At 44.0% G+C, this 17,776-nt stretch overlaps 1 protein-coding gene across 1 annotated transcript in view; it reads right to left on the bottom strand.

Annotated features, from left to right (window-relative positions):
• The window catches only part of GRIN2B (glutamate ionotropic receptor NMDA type subunit 2B), a 403,262-nt gene that overhangs the window by 167,301 nt on the left and 218,185 nt on the right, over window positions 1-17,776 (bottom strand). Inside the window, exon 3 of the mRNA XM_059404761.1 lies at window positions 7,483-8,081. Within this exon, the coding sequence (XP_059260744.1) occupies window positions 7,483-8,081 (599 nt within the window). The remainder of the gene's footprint in view (window positions 1-7,482; window positions 8,082-17,776) is intronic.

Consider the following 17,776-nt stretch of genomic DNA (forward strand, 5'->3'; position numbering starts at 1 on the left):
CTGTGAATTTGCACCCTTATCTGGGTAAGAACCAAGGGAACAAGAATCATGGGGCAAAGGTTAACAGGACAGGCCAGGCTACCGGCCAGCCCTGCTGAGGACACGGTCAAGCAGGGTGCACGCTCTCTGAAGAGGGCCACTCCTGCCATTAGGACACCTGGGTGATGCCTCCAACCCCGCACCCACCTCTAACAGCTCAGGAACCACCCTGAGACTCCGACCCCACATTTGTACCATCACTCGTCCTCCCACTGTCTATTCCCTGAGAATACATGTATTGCAAGGGTTGGATTAGACCCTCAGCCAAGGACTCTTCTGATTTTTGATTTTTAGGGATGGGGGTATCCTTTAAGTTTGGCTAATGCACAGCAGAGTGAGGGGCTGAAACCCGAGGCTTGAGGCACCGCCTAAGCTGGGCAGCCCTGTCCTCAAACCTCTTAAAAACAAAATGGGGCAGTGATTCCCAGCTTCATTCATGCTTTTATCTGCCAAATATTTATCAAGTGCCATCAGGCACTGTGCTGGGAACACAGAGGTTAAGAAAAAAAAAAAAAAAAAAAAAGCCTGTTCTCGTGAAGTCTGAATTCAAGAGGAAGACAACAAAAGTACTTAAGAATAAAATGTACATGGGAGGTCAGGTGAGGGCTACCAAGAGCAATGAAGCAAGAGATGAGGGTAATAAGTTCTTGGGAGGGGGGGGCATCCAAGTTGTGAGTTCTTGGGAGGGAGGGGCATCCAAGTTGTCCTGTGATCAAGAACGTCTCCCAGAGATCTGTGCATGGGTCAGGATTTTTGCAAGGATCATCTTCGGTGACTGCATGATGCCTGCGGTGCCATATGGAGTCAGAAAGACAACCAACAATGGACTTCCCAACCTCCGCAGGCTGGCTGCTTCTCAGCACAGACGTTATGACTCTCTTCTTAACCCTCACCATTGCCACCAAGGCCCGTGTCCTTCCTGAGGCAGAATCTGCTGTTCTCCACTGGCAGCCACAGCCATGCTCGGCTCTTGCTTCCATCCTCTTCGAGACTGTTCTGTTCCTTCCCACGGACAACGGACCACCTGTGTCTTCGCTCCCAGCACAATGTGCGCAGCGCCTCCCACCACAAACTTGTCCCCCCATGAGAGGGAAGTCTTTTCCCGTTCACTCCTTTTTTATCTCCTGCCCTTTCCTCCAACTGATAATAGCTCTGTGTTTGTTTTTTAAGGAGGAAGAAGAAGTAGAAGAGCAGGGAGGAAGAGGAGGAGGAAAATGGAAAAGAAGAAACAGGAAAGAAACACCAACGATGTCACGGGTGCATTTTAAATTGTACAAGTCAGCCAAAGAATGAGGTAGTTATTGTGGAAAGAATCATGGAAGGGTCTCAGTGCTAAACATTCATGAATGCTCTTCCCAGATTTGAATTGAAGGGAAGGAAGCTAAGACCACTTGCTGAAATGACCACACATCCAGTAGGAGAATGTAGAAGATGAGAAGAAAATACAAGAATCTGAGTAAACCTCAATAATGGAGTCATTTTTCCAAGGACAATGAAAGCACTGAACAGATCTTTTAGGACGGTTATGAAATTCCTGAGTTAACTGTTCCCTCAATTTGTATCTCCTACACCACTGAGCAGATAACATCTCTCTCTACACACACAGGTATGTCCTGCTGTACTAGAGATTTCATATGAAAATGTAGCTTTCCTTAGACTCCAGAGGATTTCTTTAATCAGGTGAAGGGCCACCGTGCTCAATAATCCATTGATAACTATGCCTTCACGGAATCTTTTGGCTAATCACAGGTAGATTACATGAAGTGAACCTACAATACGTATTTGCCTTCCCAGAGATCTGTCTGTGCATGGCCCTCTGTGAACATTTACTAATGAAAAGATGGGTAATGACCAAGCAGATCTTGCCCGTGGGGTCTGAAAATGAATGGACTCAAATCCTCATTTATTTCTTAACCTCTCAGCACTTTTCAGGCCAAGAGAGTCAAGTGGGCATCCCCTGGGAACAATGCAGCTACTACAATGGGTCTGAGGTTAGGGAGCCTGCCTCAAGGTTAGAGGAGCATGGAGTTCATCACAGTTCTAGGAAAAGCTTAACAGCTCTTCATACCAGCGGTCCTCGGCTCTCAAACACTGGACCAGAAGGAGGATTCTGGCCTTTTAGATAGCTCCTTTATGGCTACAAAACAAATGTTGAGCAGGAACACTGGAGCACATCAGGGGGAATAATTCGGCAAGATTTGTTAAGAGGTTTGCGCTGTTGAGATCCAGCCATCTCAAAGAGCACCTGCTTTTTTCTAAAAGTTGGGAGCACTGGGCGGGTCCTCGGGGCAGACAGCGAGCCTGGAGGTCAAGGGCTAGTGTGCCACCACCTGAGCAACAGAAATAGACCAGCAGCGTACTGGAGAGCACATAGAAAAGGAAAATAACCATTACCTACTCCCCCGAGGAAGCGATAAAGGAAAAATATAGACGCGTGCCTACTAATAGCTAACAGTTGTTCTCTAGCTCAGGGGAATAAAGACAGGCTTAGATGATGGGCCTAATCACTTTCTAAACACTTTCAGATCGTCTGGTATCAAAACATTAGGATTTTTCTCAGGAACTAAGAAGATCCTTCACTTAGAGAACACACGACAGAAGAAATTATTCAACTCCTTCAATCAAATAAAGTTCCCAGTTGGAAAACAACTCTATCTCAGCATGTCTTGGGCAACAGTATGGGGCATGGGATCACATTTACTAATAAGGCATAAATGAATGCTACAAAGTTCCAACAGAAAATTAATCCTTATTAGTGTACAAAACAGGGTTGTCACATTTAACAAAAACAAAACAAAATGGGAGCTCTGTTAAATCTGAATTTCAGATAAACAAGTTATCTTTTAGTATCAGTATGTCCCCATGCAATATTGGGGACAGATTTGTGCTAACAGAATTAGCTATTGTTGACCTAAAATTGCAATTTAACTGGATTTCTATATTTTTCTTGAAACCTTGCTAGACTTGTCCAGCAACCTAGAACCTATCTGGAAACAGTCACGAAAACCTTATCTGGTCAGCCAAGCTTCAAGGAGCTAAGAAGTTATCAGTGGGGAATGTGGACTGATACCTTGATATATAATGTTTATTTCAAGGATCCTCTTTGAGAATGCCTGTGTGTCATTAAAAGAAACAAACAAACACCCTTCCTTTGGTAACTAACAGGTGAATCACTTCAAATGTGTGTCTCTCTTTGGGATTCAGCAATAACAGGGAGTCACCAATCCCTGTTCCCTAAGTCTAGATTTAGGAACCTTCCTTACCCAGAAAGAAAGGCATCATTTGGCCAGGTAAGGCATCATTTGGCCAGGTAGAAATGGGAGCTTTACCTCCCCCTTACAAAGCTTCCAGAGAGGACAGGGCCAGGTAACATTCCTGGTTTTTCAGAAGGGAAGAGGAGAAACCCCTTCCTGACTCTGTATTTCTGGTGTGACCCAGGGCTGGTCAGTTCCAGATACCCCCCCTAAGGAGGTTTCTTCCTACTGCTGTGGCAAAAAGCAGCAAGCCAAAGAAAAATCATCCTCATAAAACAACCAACCATTTGCAACAATTTTATTTGCAAAGATCTCCTGCTGTGGCTAAATGGTGCGGCTGCTTGGTTTGTTATTTAAAAGAGTGACCCTAGTGAGACCAGAGCTCTTGAAGGGGGAGGACAGTGGGGGAGGAGGCTGCTTTCAGACCAGGAGAAGTAAGAGGAGCTGGGACTGAGTGTGCCTAATTGAATTCCACTGATGATTCTGCGTGCTGTGCCACACGGTAATAGCTCAGACTTTGAGGCTAGCTCCTTACAGTCCCTGTTAGTCAACCCCAATCCTTTCTGGGCCTTGATAGAAAAGGATATTAAAATATTCTCAAGAGAGGCTAGAGATTGGATTCAAGTGCCCTAAGGAGCCGCAATTGAGAGGAGGGAAGGAACAGATAGGGGTGCGTGAGGGATAAGTTATGGAGACAGCAGAGAGGGCCAAGAGGAGAAATCTCGGGACAGACACAGGAAACCCCCCCTCAACAAAATAATATCAGGGAACTGGGACAGAAGGGAAAGTTCACAGAGGAAAGCCCTTCATGGGAAAGTGTTTTGATGCATCTGAAGACACTTCTTATGCAGTCCACGTGGGAAATCAAGGTGGACTCTCGGCTCTACCCTGCTACTCAAGGAATTTATGAATCATCTGGACTGAGTAATCCCTGTTCTTTTTAGGACTGCTGCGCTGGCAAAGATGGCGGTGGGTACTTGTGGCCGTCTTGATGACAACGTCTGAGGAGGTCTCCCTTTCTGAGTGACCACGAGACAGGGTCACAAAAGTTAGAACCAACTGCGATTTTAAAGGTAGAGTGGTCAGAGACCAGGCTTCAGAGGGAACACTTGCATTCTAACAGAAAGTAAGCCAAATGGCAAATAAGAATATCTATAGGTTGACAGTTTACCTGGACAAAGTTTTAGGATGAAAGCAGGTATTCCTGGACGAAAACTGATGGACTTGAAGTTAACACTCATTTCATTTCCTCGCATCGTGTGGCAGACATTTTGGTCTAGAGAGTCTTCGTTGTTAGTATTGGTTTTAATGAACTACTATTTGGCAGAGTAATCGGCATCGGATTTTAACTTAACACTAAAGACCATGGGAGAAAACCTGAAGGTACAGAATCAAATAAACAGTAAGCTTTTCCAAGGAAATCTCTACTATCTTGCAAAAAGCAGCAGAACAAGAAAAACCCTCCAGGGGAGGTAAATGCGCTGGGCAGCTCAGCATCTTGGAGGAGGTCACTCATTCACTCCAGGTGTCTTTCTTTCTTTTGTCACATGGGGCACTGGGTGGGGGGCATGGAAATAAGTAGGACAGAGAGGTCACTGCTTCCCCAGAACTTGCAGGGACAAACCATAACACAGCACAGAATGACAGCCATCTCAAAAGTGGCTTTACTAGGAAAGCAGAAGATGTGGCAAAAGCACATAACAGAGTCCTGTTAGTCCAGGGTCTGGAACAGCTTCCTCAGTGGAAGTGAGGCTGGGACTGAAGCCTGAAGAATGGAAAGGAGGCAGGTGAAGGAGCATCAGCATTTACCTACTGGTGGGAAGGGGTTCCTGGGGAATATATTTAAGGCAGGGAAAAGAGCTAGAAGTGAGAAAGAACATGGTATTTTCAAAGAACTAAAGCAGGTTCAGTATTGTAAGGATACAGTGTCCAAGGGAGATTGCAGCAGGACACAGTTTTGGAAAGACAGGCTGGCCTATGCAGTGGAAGACTTTATAAACCACATTAAGGAGATGGGACTTCATTACAGAACCAACGAAAAGCCACTGAAAGGCATTAAGCAGGAGAGTGATGAAATCACATTTTCATTTTTGATCACTCTGGCCGCGATGTAGACTGGAAGGATGCAGGACCGGGAGCCATAAGATATTTACGAGGCCCTGCAGTAATACAGGTAAGAAGAGCCAACCAGGAGCACGGCCTGGAATGTAGCGGGTGAGAGCACTCCAGAGGGGATCCACAGGAAACGGCAGCAGGAGATGGTCTCCTAGAAGACTGGGAGAGGGGAGGGCAGTGAAAGCAAGGACACCTGGGCAATTTTTACTTGAGGCCCCTGGGTAATAGGATGCAGCCTTTACATGTACTATAGATCCGCCTGGAAGAGGGAGGGGAATGGAAGAGAAAGCAGTTCAGCTTCGGATATGGTGTGTTCTAAGGCCCTGTGGCAGCCAGAAGAGCCTATCTTCTCATAGTTGGTGATACAGACTGGGGCTCAAGGGAGAGGTTTCAGCCAGAAGTCAATTCACAAACATCAGTTATAGTCCTGGCAATGGAAGGGTCTAGGACAAAGAGGGGGTCTAGGACAAAACCCTGAGTTTTATGCCAATATTTAAGAGATGTCTAAAAGGAAGAAAAGCATGCCAAGGACTTTGAGACAGAATGACTAGAGAGGGAGGAAGAAACCAAGAACGTAGTAATAACTGGCATGGCAAAAAGCAAAGTTCAAAATGGGATAATATTAGGATTGGATCACAGGAGCTCTGGGGTGAGGGGCGCACTCTTGGTTTTGACACAGGTCAGGATCTCAGGGTCCTGGGATCAAGGCCCTTGTCTGGCTCTACGCTGAGTGGGGAGTCTGTTTAAAGAGTCTCCCTCTCCCTCTGCCCCTCCCCCACTCACTCAAGCTCACTCATTCTCTCTAAAACAAACCTTTAAAAAAAAAAAAAAAGTCAGCTTTAGTTGCTACTCTGATTTAAGAGTTGCTGAGCGGCTTTAGTCCAACTCCCTCCCAGAGGTTAAACAAGTATAAGCAGGTACACCTTCAGCCTCCACTAATTGTGTTTCAACCTCCCCAGAGGACGCTTTGATATTTTATTTAAGCTGGATGGTACCAGAGTAATGTGCTTTCTGCATAGTTTTCTATTTGTCAGATATAATTCAGAAAGAATGTAAAATGGAGGCCCAAAACATATTGTAGAGTCAGAGAAAGTCAGGTTATTATAGTCACGTTTCCATTAATGTAAAATTATAGATTTATATGCATATAGGTACACACGCATTAGAGAATAGCTGGAAAGATGTTCTCTAATTACTTCCACAATGACTATCTCTGGTTCGCTGGCTTTAAGGCCATTTTTCTCTTCTCCTCCTCCTTTGTAGTCTTCTGCATTATCTGAGTTTTTACAGTGTTCGTGTATGGTGGTTTTCTACAAATCACAGAATCACAGAAGCCTCACAGAGAATCTTCTGTCCTACACAGTCACATAACACCCACAAGAGGATACCTGGGAATCATGGCTGGATTTGGAGGGGAGATAAGGGAGCGGAACTCCACCCATGTCCCCTTCCTACTGAGAAATCAGACTCAGAGCAACCATAGAAGCTGCTTCCACAGCGGCACTCTGACACTTAAAGGAAGGAAGTGAAGGAGGGAAGGATCCTCTTCATGTGCCTCCAGACCCACGTAACCTATTGTCCATTCCCTCCGAGTATAGCAGCGGTCCTAAGTAAAGGGACCAGTAGGTCCTCCCTCATGTCAATGCCCATTGTGTCTTCTGTGGCAGTCAAGTATGAGAGACTGAGCCTCTTCCTTGGAGACCGACTATGGACCGTTCACACCCACGACCCTTATTCTCTTGGATCATAAAGTGGAAACAACTCTTAAACCCCTAAAAGAATGTTGCTTTGAGGGTTAAATGAGGTCAAACCTGCAAAACCCTTGAGTAACACCTAGTGTGGAGGAAATGATCAATAAACGGGAGCTGTTGAATATTTCTCAGAACAGGAACCCAGCACAGCAAGCTTTGGACCTGAAGCACTCCCACCATCACTAAGAACTGCCATCTCAGTGGCCGGCTTCACCCTCTGACGTCTTGAACTGCTCTTCCCAGCGCTTCCGAACCTCCACCCCCAGTCCTGAAGGCCCTCCCCCGACCCTCTGCCATCAGGACGCCTTGGGTCCCTCACTCACCTATTCAGCATGTTGGACTGGTAGATTCTCTTCTCATGGGTGTTGTAACAACTGCTCTTGGGCTCGGGGATGAAGCTGTGTTCAGACAGCATGTCGGAAGCAGCGGTAGTGATTATGGCAATTCCATCCCTCACTCTGGCAGGGAGGCCATAGTCCCATTCATCATAGGACACAGAGATGAGCCCGGTGGGGAACTCCGAGGGCACTGTGTCCGTGTCCCCTGCCACCAGACTAGGCACAATCCATGTGTAGCCATAGCCAGTCAGCCCTACGGAGTTAGCAACTTCAAAGATGTAGGTGGCTTCTTCCTTAGTGCAATAAAGAAGAATGATGGGGCTTTGAAGTTTCTTGAGCTGGTTCTGGATCTTGGAATCTCCATCATCCAGGGACATGTCCAGCAGGAGGACCTCCTCTAACTCCCAGCCCACGAAGCTGTTCTCGATGGTGCTGCGAATCTTGTTTACAAAGTCCTGGTAGCCGGGGAAGTAGGTGGTGACGATAGAAAAGATGTACCAGTCATATTCTTCCATGATGTTGAGCATTACAGAAGCTTGCTGTTCAATTGATGGGCCAAACTGGAAAAACATGGAGGATTCATCCTAGAATAGTAAAAAGGTAAAAAAAAAAAAACAAAAAAAAAACAAAGATGGTAAGGGAGAGTCTGAATCAACTGGGCACAAAGGTTTATGTTCATTTTTTACTTTTTCACACACCTTTTAAAATGCGATGTTTGAATTGGAATTGCAAACATTTCTAATACCTTCCTTCCTAAAACCACCTTCTATACTCTAGGGGGAGAATCAACACAGGTCTACATCCGTGTTGTCTGAAATCCCTGGGGCACAAAAGAGCTTCCTACAATCAAACATGTTAATATTTCTATTGCAAGACATGTAAAGAGTCGCATTAAGGGGGATAAAGACTCTAAATGGCCTCATATCAGCTCATGTCAGGTTTCGCTGTCAAATGAGCTCTAGGGTTACACACGCTTTTCATTTTTGGAACCTTCTGAACTGATCACAACCATGGAAGTGTATCACTCAGAGTGAATAAATGGAAAGGCCATCCATCTACCCGGAAACCTACAGATGGAGGTGGTGTAAGCACACTGGCCTGGTAGGTGGGAGGTACTCTGGTATGGATATCAGGGAGAAGAAGGTTTGGCCAGTGTATTTTCTATAAAGAAATAACTGTTGGATTAATAGCACATTGAGTTTTTCGTCTTCCACCGTGATAAGGAGATAACACAAGTTAGAGGAAGGAGCAGACTGTGTACCTAAGCTACAGGTTAAAAGGACTTGGATTCAAGCTCATGTATGATAAGAGTTTAGAGCCGCACATAGAGATTATTCTTCCTCCTACCTGTCTAACACCACGGGTCTCAGTCTGACCTGTGTATTATACACATAGCCTTCTGTCAACTCTGAGTATGTGTAGGTTTTCTCCCTCCTTTTGAGGGAGAAGCCATTTTAAATTTCTCCCACTTTAAGCCGTATTTCACCTGCTGTTCTGAGATGTCAAGCCCTGCATTTTAGCTCTGCCTTCCAGCTAGAAGAATCTGCAACCACAGATGAAGACCCTCTTGGCCTTGGCCTTCTTTCTCAATCCATTTCCCCCGACTTCCTCCTGGGTAATGGCATCTCTTTTCTTGTCAGTGCCCCTATCTTTTATCCGATTGTTCATCCCCATTTTATAACAATCCAGGAGGACAAAATTGGTGTCTAAAAGGGGCAGTTCTTTTCGATCCCCCCAGACTAGAGCTTCACAGTACAGTCACAAGAGACCAGGCTTTTAAACAAAATTATACAGTGATTTCTTCGTTCCAGAACATATTCTTGTACAACGGAGATTGTTGAGTGTTTGGGGGGCACCTACTATTGAAAAAAATACAGTTTGGGAAATATCCAGCTGCTACCCACAGACCCTGATTCGGCAATGAAAGCTGCCAGCCCTTTGGCTCTGCCGAGCTATGATTGCTTCATGTGGCTTGAACTTTTCACATTTTCCACAGGCAATTCAGAAGGAAACAGGAGATGCTTAGTTGTTTGAGGGCAGTTCTTTCTGCTAGGGGTAAAATGGTGCTTATCTTAGCTCCCTCCTCTGGCTTAAACTCCCTGGTCAGGGAGAATTCAGATAAGTAGAGCAGATATGGCAGAAAGAATGGTGGGAGGAGTGGGAATCCATTCAGAATAAAATATGGACTTTGTGTGAACTTACTCCAAACTGTGACCAGCCCCTGCCTCCGACACAACTGCCCTGGTCTCCTACCACAACACAAGTACTATTCTTCAGGTAATGGTGACTTTGTCCTTAGGTTTTAGGATTATAGTGGGATTCCAGGACAACAAAGTTTAATTATTCCAAGACTTGTCATGGGTCTACAGAGAACCACAGAAGGAAAGGAAGGTCTGTGACAGAACCACCCACCCAGAAAAGCTTTAGAGAAAAAGCTATTTGTTTTCCTGTTACTTCCGAACAATGTTTCACTTGAGGATTCCCTTTTTCCACTTGGGTTTTCGCAAAACCTAGTGGATATAACAAAAGGACAAAAGCTTCCAAATATACCTTAAAATGTACAGGCTAAGGCTGACAGCATTCCAACTGTAAACAAAGGAATTCAACCCATTCTACGATAAGGGAAATATCTTATCACAAAGAGGTTCTTGAATACCCTCAATTCTCCATTTGTTGGAAGACGACAGCTGGTTCAAATACACAGGGAGAGACAGCCCTGAGAGATAATCCATGAGGGTCCATAGTAAATGAGCCCATGCTAATGAAAACAAAAAACTAATCTAGTATAAACCAAACTTACCCTCTTCTCTCAGTCTTAAAACTCTCTCGCAATTTTAAATGAGCTCCTAAAGAAATAGCCAGCTACTATGTGAAGAAATCCAATAAAATAAGGTGAAAGTAAGAAGAGAAAAACTAATATGGCTCCAGCTCATCGCCACCATAACCTCCTCCCACCTAATTCTATCATCCTCCGCCATCATCCTTTCTGACTCCTCTCTCCCACCAATGTCCCCTTCAACTTTTTATCTCGCCAATCCTTCATTAAATAAAGGATACCTTACATGCCCATTCTGTCTGTGGCACCAAGAAGAGGTTAATGAAGCCAAACAGAAATCAAGAGACAGAGTTACAGCTTGGGCAAGTGTTCTGCGGTATAATGACCAGCCAGTGTTATTAATTTAGTTGACACATCAATCTGGTATACAGCAGCCGGGAATGGGACAGCTCTTTTTCAACAAAGCTTTGGGCGAACTCTAAGTCGCAGGCAGTGACAGGCTCTGCAAATTACGGCTGAAGCCACAAATCAAAGAACAATCTTCACGTGTGCACAGAGTGGAAAGGACTGGTGGTCACACACCGGTCTTTGCAGGCACCCAACCTGCATTGCGATCACAAGAACTGTCATCTTCCAGGATGAAGGACAGGGAGATAATTCAGTTGGCAGCTCACTATGTTCCCCCCACTTACATTTTTATCTCCTAATGATTCCCAGGCACCTCTACTGCTTGCATGTACTTCTTCACCTTGCCTCACAAGCATCCATAAAGCATTCATGTAAAAAGGGCCACCAAAACAGAAATAATTAATACAGGGAAGACACAATTGCACAGTAGACCCCATCAGTCTAGAACCATTAGATTGAATCCTCATCGCTTAGATGTTCATGGTATTTATTTGCTAATAAGAAACAAAAAAAAGCCCTTTTTCATTCTGCTCTCAGTCTCCAAAACAGAGTTAGTAGCATGTGAGATTTATCTTCTCCATCCCCCAGATCCCCTACAGACCCACTTGGAAATAAGGGATAAACCACCACAGCTGCTGCTAATGCCCCTGGCGATACATTGTAGCTGTCAGACCACTTTGGGAATAGCATCAGCTGGAGAGAACCACCTTGCCCAAAGTCACACGCTCCCCCCACCCCTTTCCAGGATAAATTGCCCTGAATGACTGCTGGTCAGGGAGTATAAAGACCTTGTCCTCTTGCCCGGACTCTAGACACCTCTGAAGGATCAGTCCATTCTCAGAACTTCCCAACAGGGCTGGTGGGAGCCTCCATTAAGACCACATCACATCTTTACTTCTCCCTCCACCTCCTCCTACCCGATCTTCCCTTTTCACAGTGATGATCTCAAGAGCATTCCCTAATAATCTCCTGTGTGCTCACCTTGGTCTCAGGGTCTGCTTCCTTGGGAACCCAACATGAGACTATTCAGTTCCCTTTATTCAAAACAGAAAAGAAGTGGCCTTAAAAAAAAACAAAAACAAAAACAAAACATCTATTTTCAAACACAGAAATGACCTCTATGTTAGAAAGACAAGTCTCTACCCATTAGTTCCAACAGAGAAAACTGGAACTAATGAGTAGGAATATTAAACATCACTATTCGGTTCAACAGAAGAAACAGGTGTGCAAAAATTATAGTTAATTTAGAATAGAATGAAACTCTAAGTAGTGAGCTCTCTATTGCTATAAGCATTTAAACAGGAGTTGGATTATTATTTGATAAAGAGATGCTCCTCAGCACTCTGCCTGGAAAATGTCATGCTCGCCTTTAAGGTCTAGTTCAAGTGTCAGCTTTTCATTTGTATCCTCTTTCTGAACTTCCCCCAGGTAAGTTAGTTCTTTGCCTTGTACTTTCACAATTGTTTGCATGTGCCTCTATCCTAATATTTATCACATAGGAGGCATATAGTCCATCCTATATGAAACATGAAAACATGTTTCTCAAGAGCAGGGGCTGTGCCTTATTCATCTCTGGATTCCTAGGTGGCATATGAAAAAAAAGTGGTTTTGAATTAATATTTAAAAAGAAGATTCCTTTATTGGGTGAAGATTACCGAAATAACTGATGGTCTCATCTGCTTCCAAATTTCTGTGCTGATGACACATACTGACCTCACAGAAATCAGCTATGAATAGTTACATATATATAAACCATGCTTTTATAAGATGTGAGGGGCTCCCCTGTGGAGCCAGGCAGACAGGCAGAAAATACTAGTGGCCGCTTCCTTACTCCTCCACCACAAATTTCTTGGAAACATCATCTATACTCACTTCCTCCAATTCCTCCTCTCTCATTCTCTATTCCGCTAACTCCAACCAGACTTTCAACTTCACTAAAACTCCTCCTGTCGAATGAAGGAGAGGTGACCTTGATACTGCCAACTCCAATGTCCACGTGCAATCACTGTTAGGGTCACTAAGGTACCCTCCAGACTGAGAAGACACATTAATGCCAAAAAACAAAGCAAACCATTCCATGCCCTTTACCCAGAATTTTGATCAGAGCAATTTACCGAGGAATGGGCAGATGGATGATCTCCAGCACTCCACAGCTCTTTTCCATCCCTCTCCAGACCTCAATCTCCAGTTTTTGTGGAGTGAGGAGCATGGAGGTGAGGTCATAGGGTAATTATCTAAAGTGGGGCTCTCATCTGTGCACCACAGGATCTCTACCAGTTATCTCAAGTGGCAACACCTGTGCACCAGAAGGGAGCCTCTCTACTAGTTACCTCAAGTTGTACCACCTGGGCACAAGGCATGGGGCCAAAGATGGAGTCAGTGTTGCCAGCACTCCTGCACTCATCCTTACCTATGACGAGCATTTGACATGGCTGATCACTTGGCTCCTAGCTAGGCTTTCTTTCCTTGGTTTCCAGGGCTTCATGGTCTCTTGGCTTTCCTCCTAGCTACTGGCTGCTAGTCCTCTGTCTCCTTTGCTGGTTCCTCCTCTACTTCCTGATCTTTTAAAGCTGAGTCCCCCAGGATTAATCCTTGGGCCTCAGGTTGTTTCTATCAACATTTACCTCCTCAGAGATCTCATCCAATCTCCTGATTGAAACCCTATTTATATGCAAATTCCTCTAACACTTCTTTCCCCAAAACTTCAACTTACATATCAGACTACCTATCCTGCATGTCCACTTGGGTATCTTAGAAATATGGCCAGCATTTCCAAGATTGGACTCCGCCTTTCCCATTTCTGTTAAAGCAAGTCAATCCCTCCAGTTCCAACTCCTCTCTTTCTCTGGAATCCTATATCCAATCAACCAACCATGACTGCTGACCTTCAAAATGTATCTAGAACACCACCGATTTTCACCAGCTCCATCAGAGCCACCATCATCCTTCAGCCAGTCACTGTAAGGACCTGCCAACTTGTCTCCTGGCCTTTGCCCTCCAGCCTCCTACAGACTGTGCTCAACAAAGAAGCAGGACAATCCTTTTAAAACTTCAATCATAAGATGGTATTCTCTGCCTCAAACCCTCAATGGCTTCCCAATGCACTAAAAAGAAAAAGCCAACACCCTCGATTTGGACTGCCACTGTCCCACGGGTCCCACCCTGCCAATGGTTCTCTCACTCCGTCTAGGCACTGGGACCTCTCTTGAACATACACAGTCCTGCTCCAGACCTCTAGCTATTTTCTCTGCCTGGAACCCTCTTCTTCCATCTCTCCAGGTATTCACACACACCTGTTTCAAGTCTTTGCTAAAACCTCAAGTTCTCAATAAAGCCCAATCCTGACCCTACAGGGGAATACCAACACCTGCTTGACCCCCTTATCCTACTCCACTATTTCTTTTTGCCCTAACATTTATCACCATCTGACAGACTATATGAGTAGTTTGATATGTTTATTATGAACTTACTGCCTCTTCCCAACTAGAGTATAAACACCAGGACAAGGATCACTGTTTGCTGCCACAACTCAGTACCTGAGATGGGGCCATAGTAGATGTCTGTTGAATTTAAAAATGTAGTAACTGATGTTGCAACCAGATAATCCTCAAATCTACTTTATCTTTTTTGGCTTTCCCACTGACATTATGTTTTTCTAGTATCACAAAGTCTTTCACATTATTATAATCTGAGCACTTCATAACATCATAGGGATTAGGATCCTGCTAGAACATTAATATAGAATCAGATTAAATAAATCTGATTTTCCTTCCAGTCCCTCCTTCTAGTATATGAGTAAAGAAAATCCTGTACTTCTAAATTCAGTTCTTTTTTTTTTTTTTAAAGATTTTATTTATTTATTTGACAAATAGAGATCACAAGTAGGCAGAGAGACAGGCAGAGAGAGAGGAGGAAGCAGGCTCCCCGCTGAGCAGAGAGCCCAATGTGGGACTCAATCCCAGGACCCTGGGATCATGACCTGAGCCGAAGGCAGAGGCTTTAACCCACTGAGCCACCCAGGCGCGCGGCGCCCCTGAAATTCAGTTCTTTAGGAGGACCTGTGTTTGATAAAAGGCTAGAACTGCTAGACGATCTGAAAAGTTTCTGTACTACCACCAGATTTAGGAAACAAGTATGGAAGGTTGTCCATCTACCCCAAGATGGGGTGAGAGGTCAAGGTTGCCCATTGTCCACCTACTCCTAGCTATTTCTTCTTTCTTTCTTTCACACCAAGCAGAGTAGAATCAGAATATGGAAGATAAAATCTTTTCTCTCCCAAAATAAAGAAAGGATTTTTCTTTCCCCATCTAACTCTAAGAAACCCCTTCCTTTGGAGACTAGAAGTTCTGATTCTACACTATTAGTTTTTCAGGTGACTAAGGCTGCAGGTGTTAGCTACTTTGGGTGCCTTTGAGTAGTATCAGAGTTTTGTGAGCAATGCCTTGCAAGACAGAGAAAATGCCTGATGTTCTCCAGCCTTGCCATTAGTCAGAAATATCATAAATGAAACACAAGATGGAAGCTCACTGGTGGAGAATCAGGATCTTTCCTGCCTCCTAAATGCCAGATCCATTCTTTTTTAAACCTCTGCACACCAAGAACACTCTGGGTTTTCAAAAGCCCAGGAACAAAACTTCAAGCAGATCAGTCTAGTTTAAGAGCCATTCTGGATAACTAAACAACTCTTGCAAAAGCCAGCATTCTTTTTCTTATTTGCTTTTTCAGAAGATAATATGGCTTTCTTCTTGAATTTTGCCCCATTTTGCTCACTGACTGAGTCTCCTTCTTGGATGTGCTTCAATTGCTAAGCGTAAGGCACAGTTGAGAAGCAAACTAAAGGTATTCACTTTGAGAATGTCTACAAGGTTCTTCCTATTGCAGAACTCAGAGACAAAATAATAGCAGGAAGAAAGCTTATTATAAGACAGGCAGAGGGGGCAATAAGAGAAGAATAAAAAGGCAGAGTTCCTCTCACTAGCATACCCAAATGAATTACAGAATTAACTAAGGGAGAAAAGGGCTTGGCTAATACTAAGAGAACTTCTAGAATGTGCTTGTGCTCCCTCGTAAGGTATCAGGACTGCCAAAATCTTAACAAGCCTATTTCATTTCATCTTAAATTAAAATTCATCTCTAGGGCCTACTCCATTATGCACATCAAAACAACTCTCAGATGGATTGGCTTGTATTTTTATTAAGAGGTTCTTTTCTATAAAAGAGCAAGCTGACAAGTTCAACAACAATCAAGTTCGATGGTTGAATAAAAGTACTTTTAAATAAATGCAAGGGAAGAAGGTGGGGGGAAAGGAGAAGTAGGAAAAGAAAGTGAAATGGAAAGAGAAAAAATAGTATAAATATTAAACAAGCAGTATTCATTAGACAGTAGAATTATCATTATCAGACTACATTTTTTAGGTAAATTTAAAGATCGATTGTGGGGGCACCTGGCTGGCTCAGTCAGTAACACATGTGACTCTTGATCTCAGGGTTGTGAGTTTAAGCCCCAGACTGGGTGTGGAGCCTACTTTAAAAAAAAAAAAAATAGTGTGGCCAACACTATTATCGATCTGGGCATTTCACAGGATAAAAAGAAAGGCAACATAAAACTAAACAATATAACCGAAAGGGAAAACAAAAGAAATATTAGGCATGAAATACTACCTTTCAAACTGCCTATGCTTTTGAAGTCTTTCCACTTAACGTGAGCCAAGGGGGTAGAGTTTATAGAAGAACTGTGGTTATTAATGAAAGGACAGGGTTAAATACATGCTGGGGATGGTATTTGACTGACTAGCAGCGTTTTTCAGAATAAAGATGTTGACATTTGTCTCAAATAAATTAACATTCCCATCTCTTCATACATATTTGATCAGAACATCACATTCACATACCAATGGGAGTACAGAAGAGGGAAGGTGCTCACAGGAGGGGAAGGATAGAGGAGGCTTTTGTATTTGATCAAGCGATGAGTGTCAGCACCTCATTTGTTGCTGAAAATAACAAAAGCACTGGTTCTAGGCATAGTGATTATGTCCATACACATGGGTCTTTTAAGAGATCTCTGGAAAACAGGGAGTTCTCGTGCTTCTGTTCCTTCTCCATACAGAAAGACAAAGTATTCCTGAATTTAGAATTTGGACCAGTCATACTCATTTGGCACAGGTTAACAAGCCAATATCTCCAATGGTAGAAAAAAGTTTTCTGAGAAGTTTTTGGGTTTTTTGTATTTGGTTTTGGTTTTGGTTTTTTGTTGTTGCTTTTTCTTTTCTTTCTTTCTTTTTTTTTTTTTTTTCACTAAACATCCGGTGATCGGTATTCCTATGTCCCTGGATTGGAAAACTGATCACTGCTTCCTCACATCAGCAAAGCACGGCTGTTCACAATCAACGCGGCTTTGAATTTATTCGCATCTCCCAAACCAATTTGGTCCTCCGTCTAAAAGAGGCAACGCATTTCGAAGGGCTCCAGAAATGAAAATAAAATTGCACACAGGCATTTTAAAAATATATATACATGTCTTCAACAGCTCGTCAGCACCTGCCTATCTTGGCCTCTCTTAGTTGTAGGACTTAGAACTTGAATCACCAGGCATGTCTTCCAATCTTTCAACTGGGACTGGCCAAGAACTCTCCTTACCCACATATTCTAGAGCTGATGGGGTTCCTCTAGGCCCAGAATTTGGTGCACCTGATGTGAGCCTGGCTGAGTACAGACCTGTCCAACCAGAAGAAGCCTTCCTTCCTAACAGCCTCACCATGGGTCCAATCCAAAGGACTAAGTGTCTTTCTCATGGTCTTGAGTTTTCTTCCATCACTTTTGGATGAGGCTGCCCACTCAGAAGTTCCAACTATTGTACACAGTCCCTGACAAACTGCCAACAGCCCTGATGTTGGCCTCTGTTCCCTATTTCTGCAGATGGCCAGCCGAAGTCTGACACCCCTTGCCTGACTTTAACAGGGAGATGATTAGCACGTGAGGAGTGCCAACAGTCTGCTGCTTTGTACATTATTATCTCAACTCCCTGTGCAGCCATGCCAATCTGAATTGTACCAGGTTTCTCAGAGCTTGCTGGCCCCCACGCTGTGGCAGGCAGCC

This window comes from Mustela nigripes, chromosome 6, assembly GCF_022355385.1.
Source record: "Mustela nigripes isolate SB6536 chromosome 6, MUSNIG.SB6536, whole genome shotgun sequence".
NCBI lineage: Eukaryota > Metazoa > Chordata > Mammalia > Carnivora > Mustelidae > Mustela > Mustela nigripes.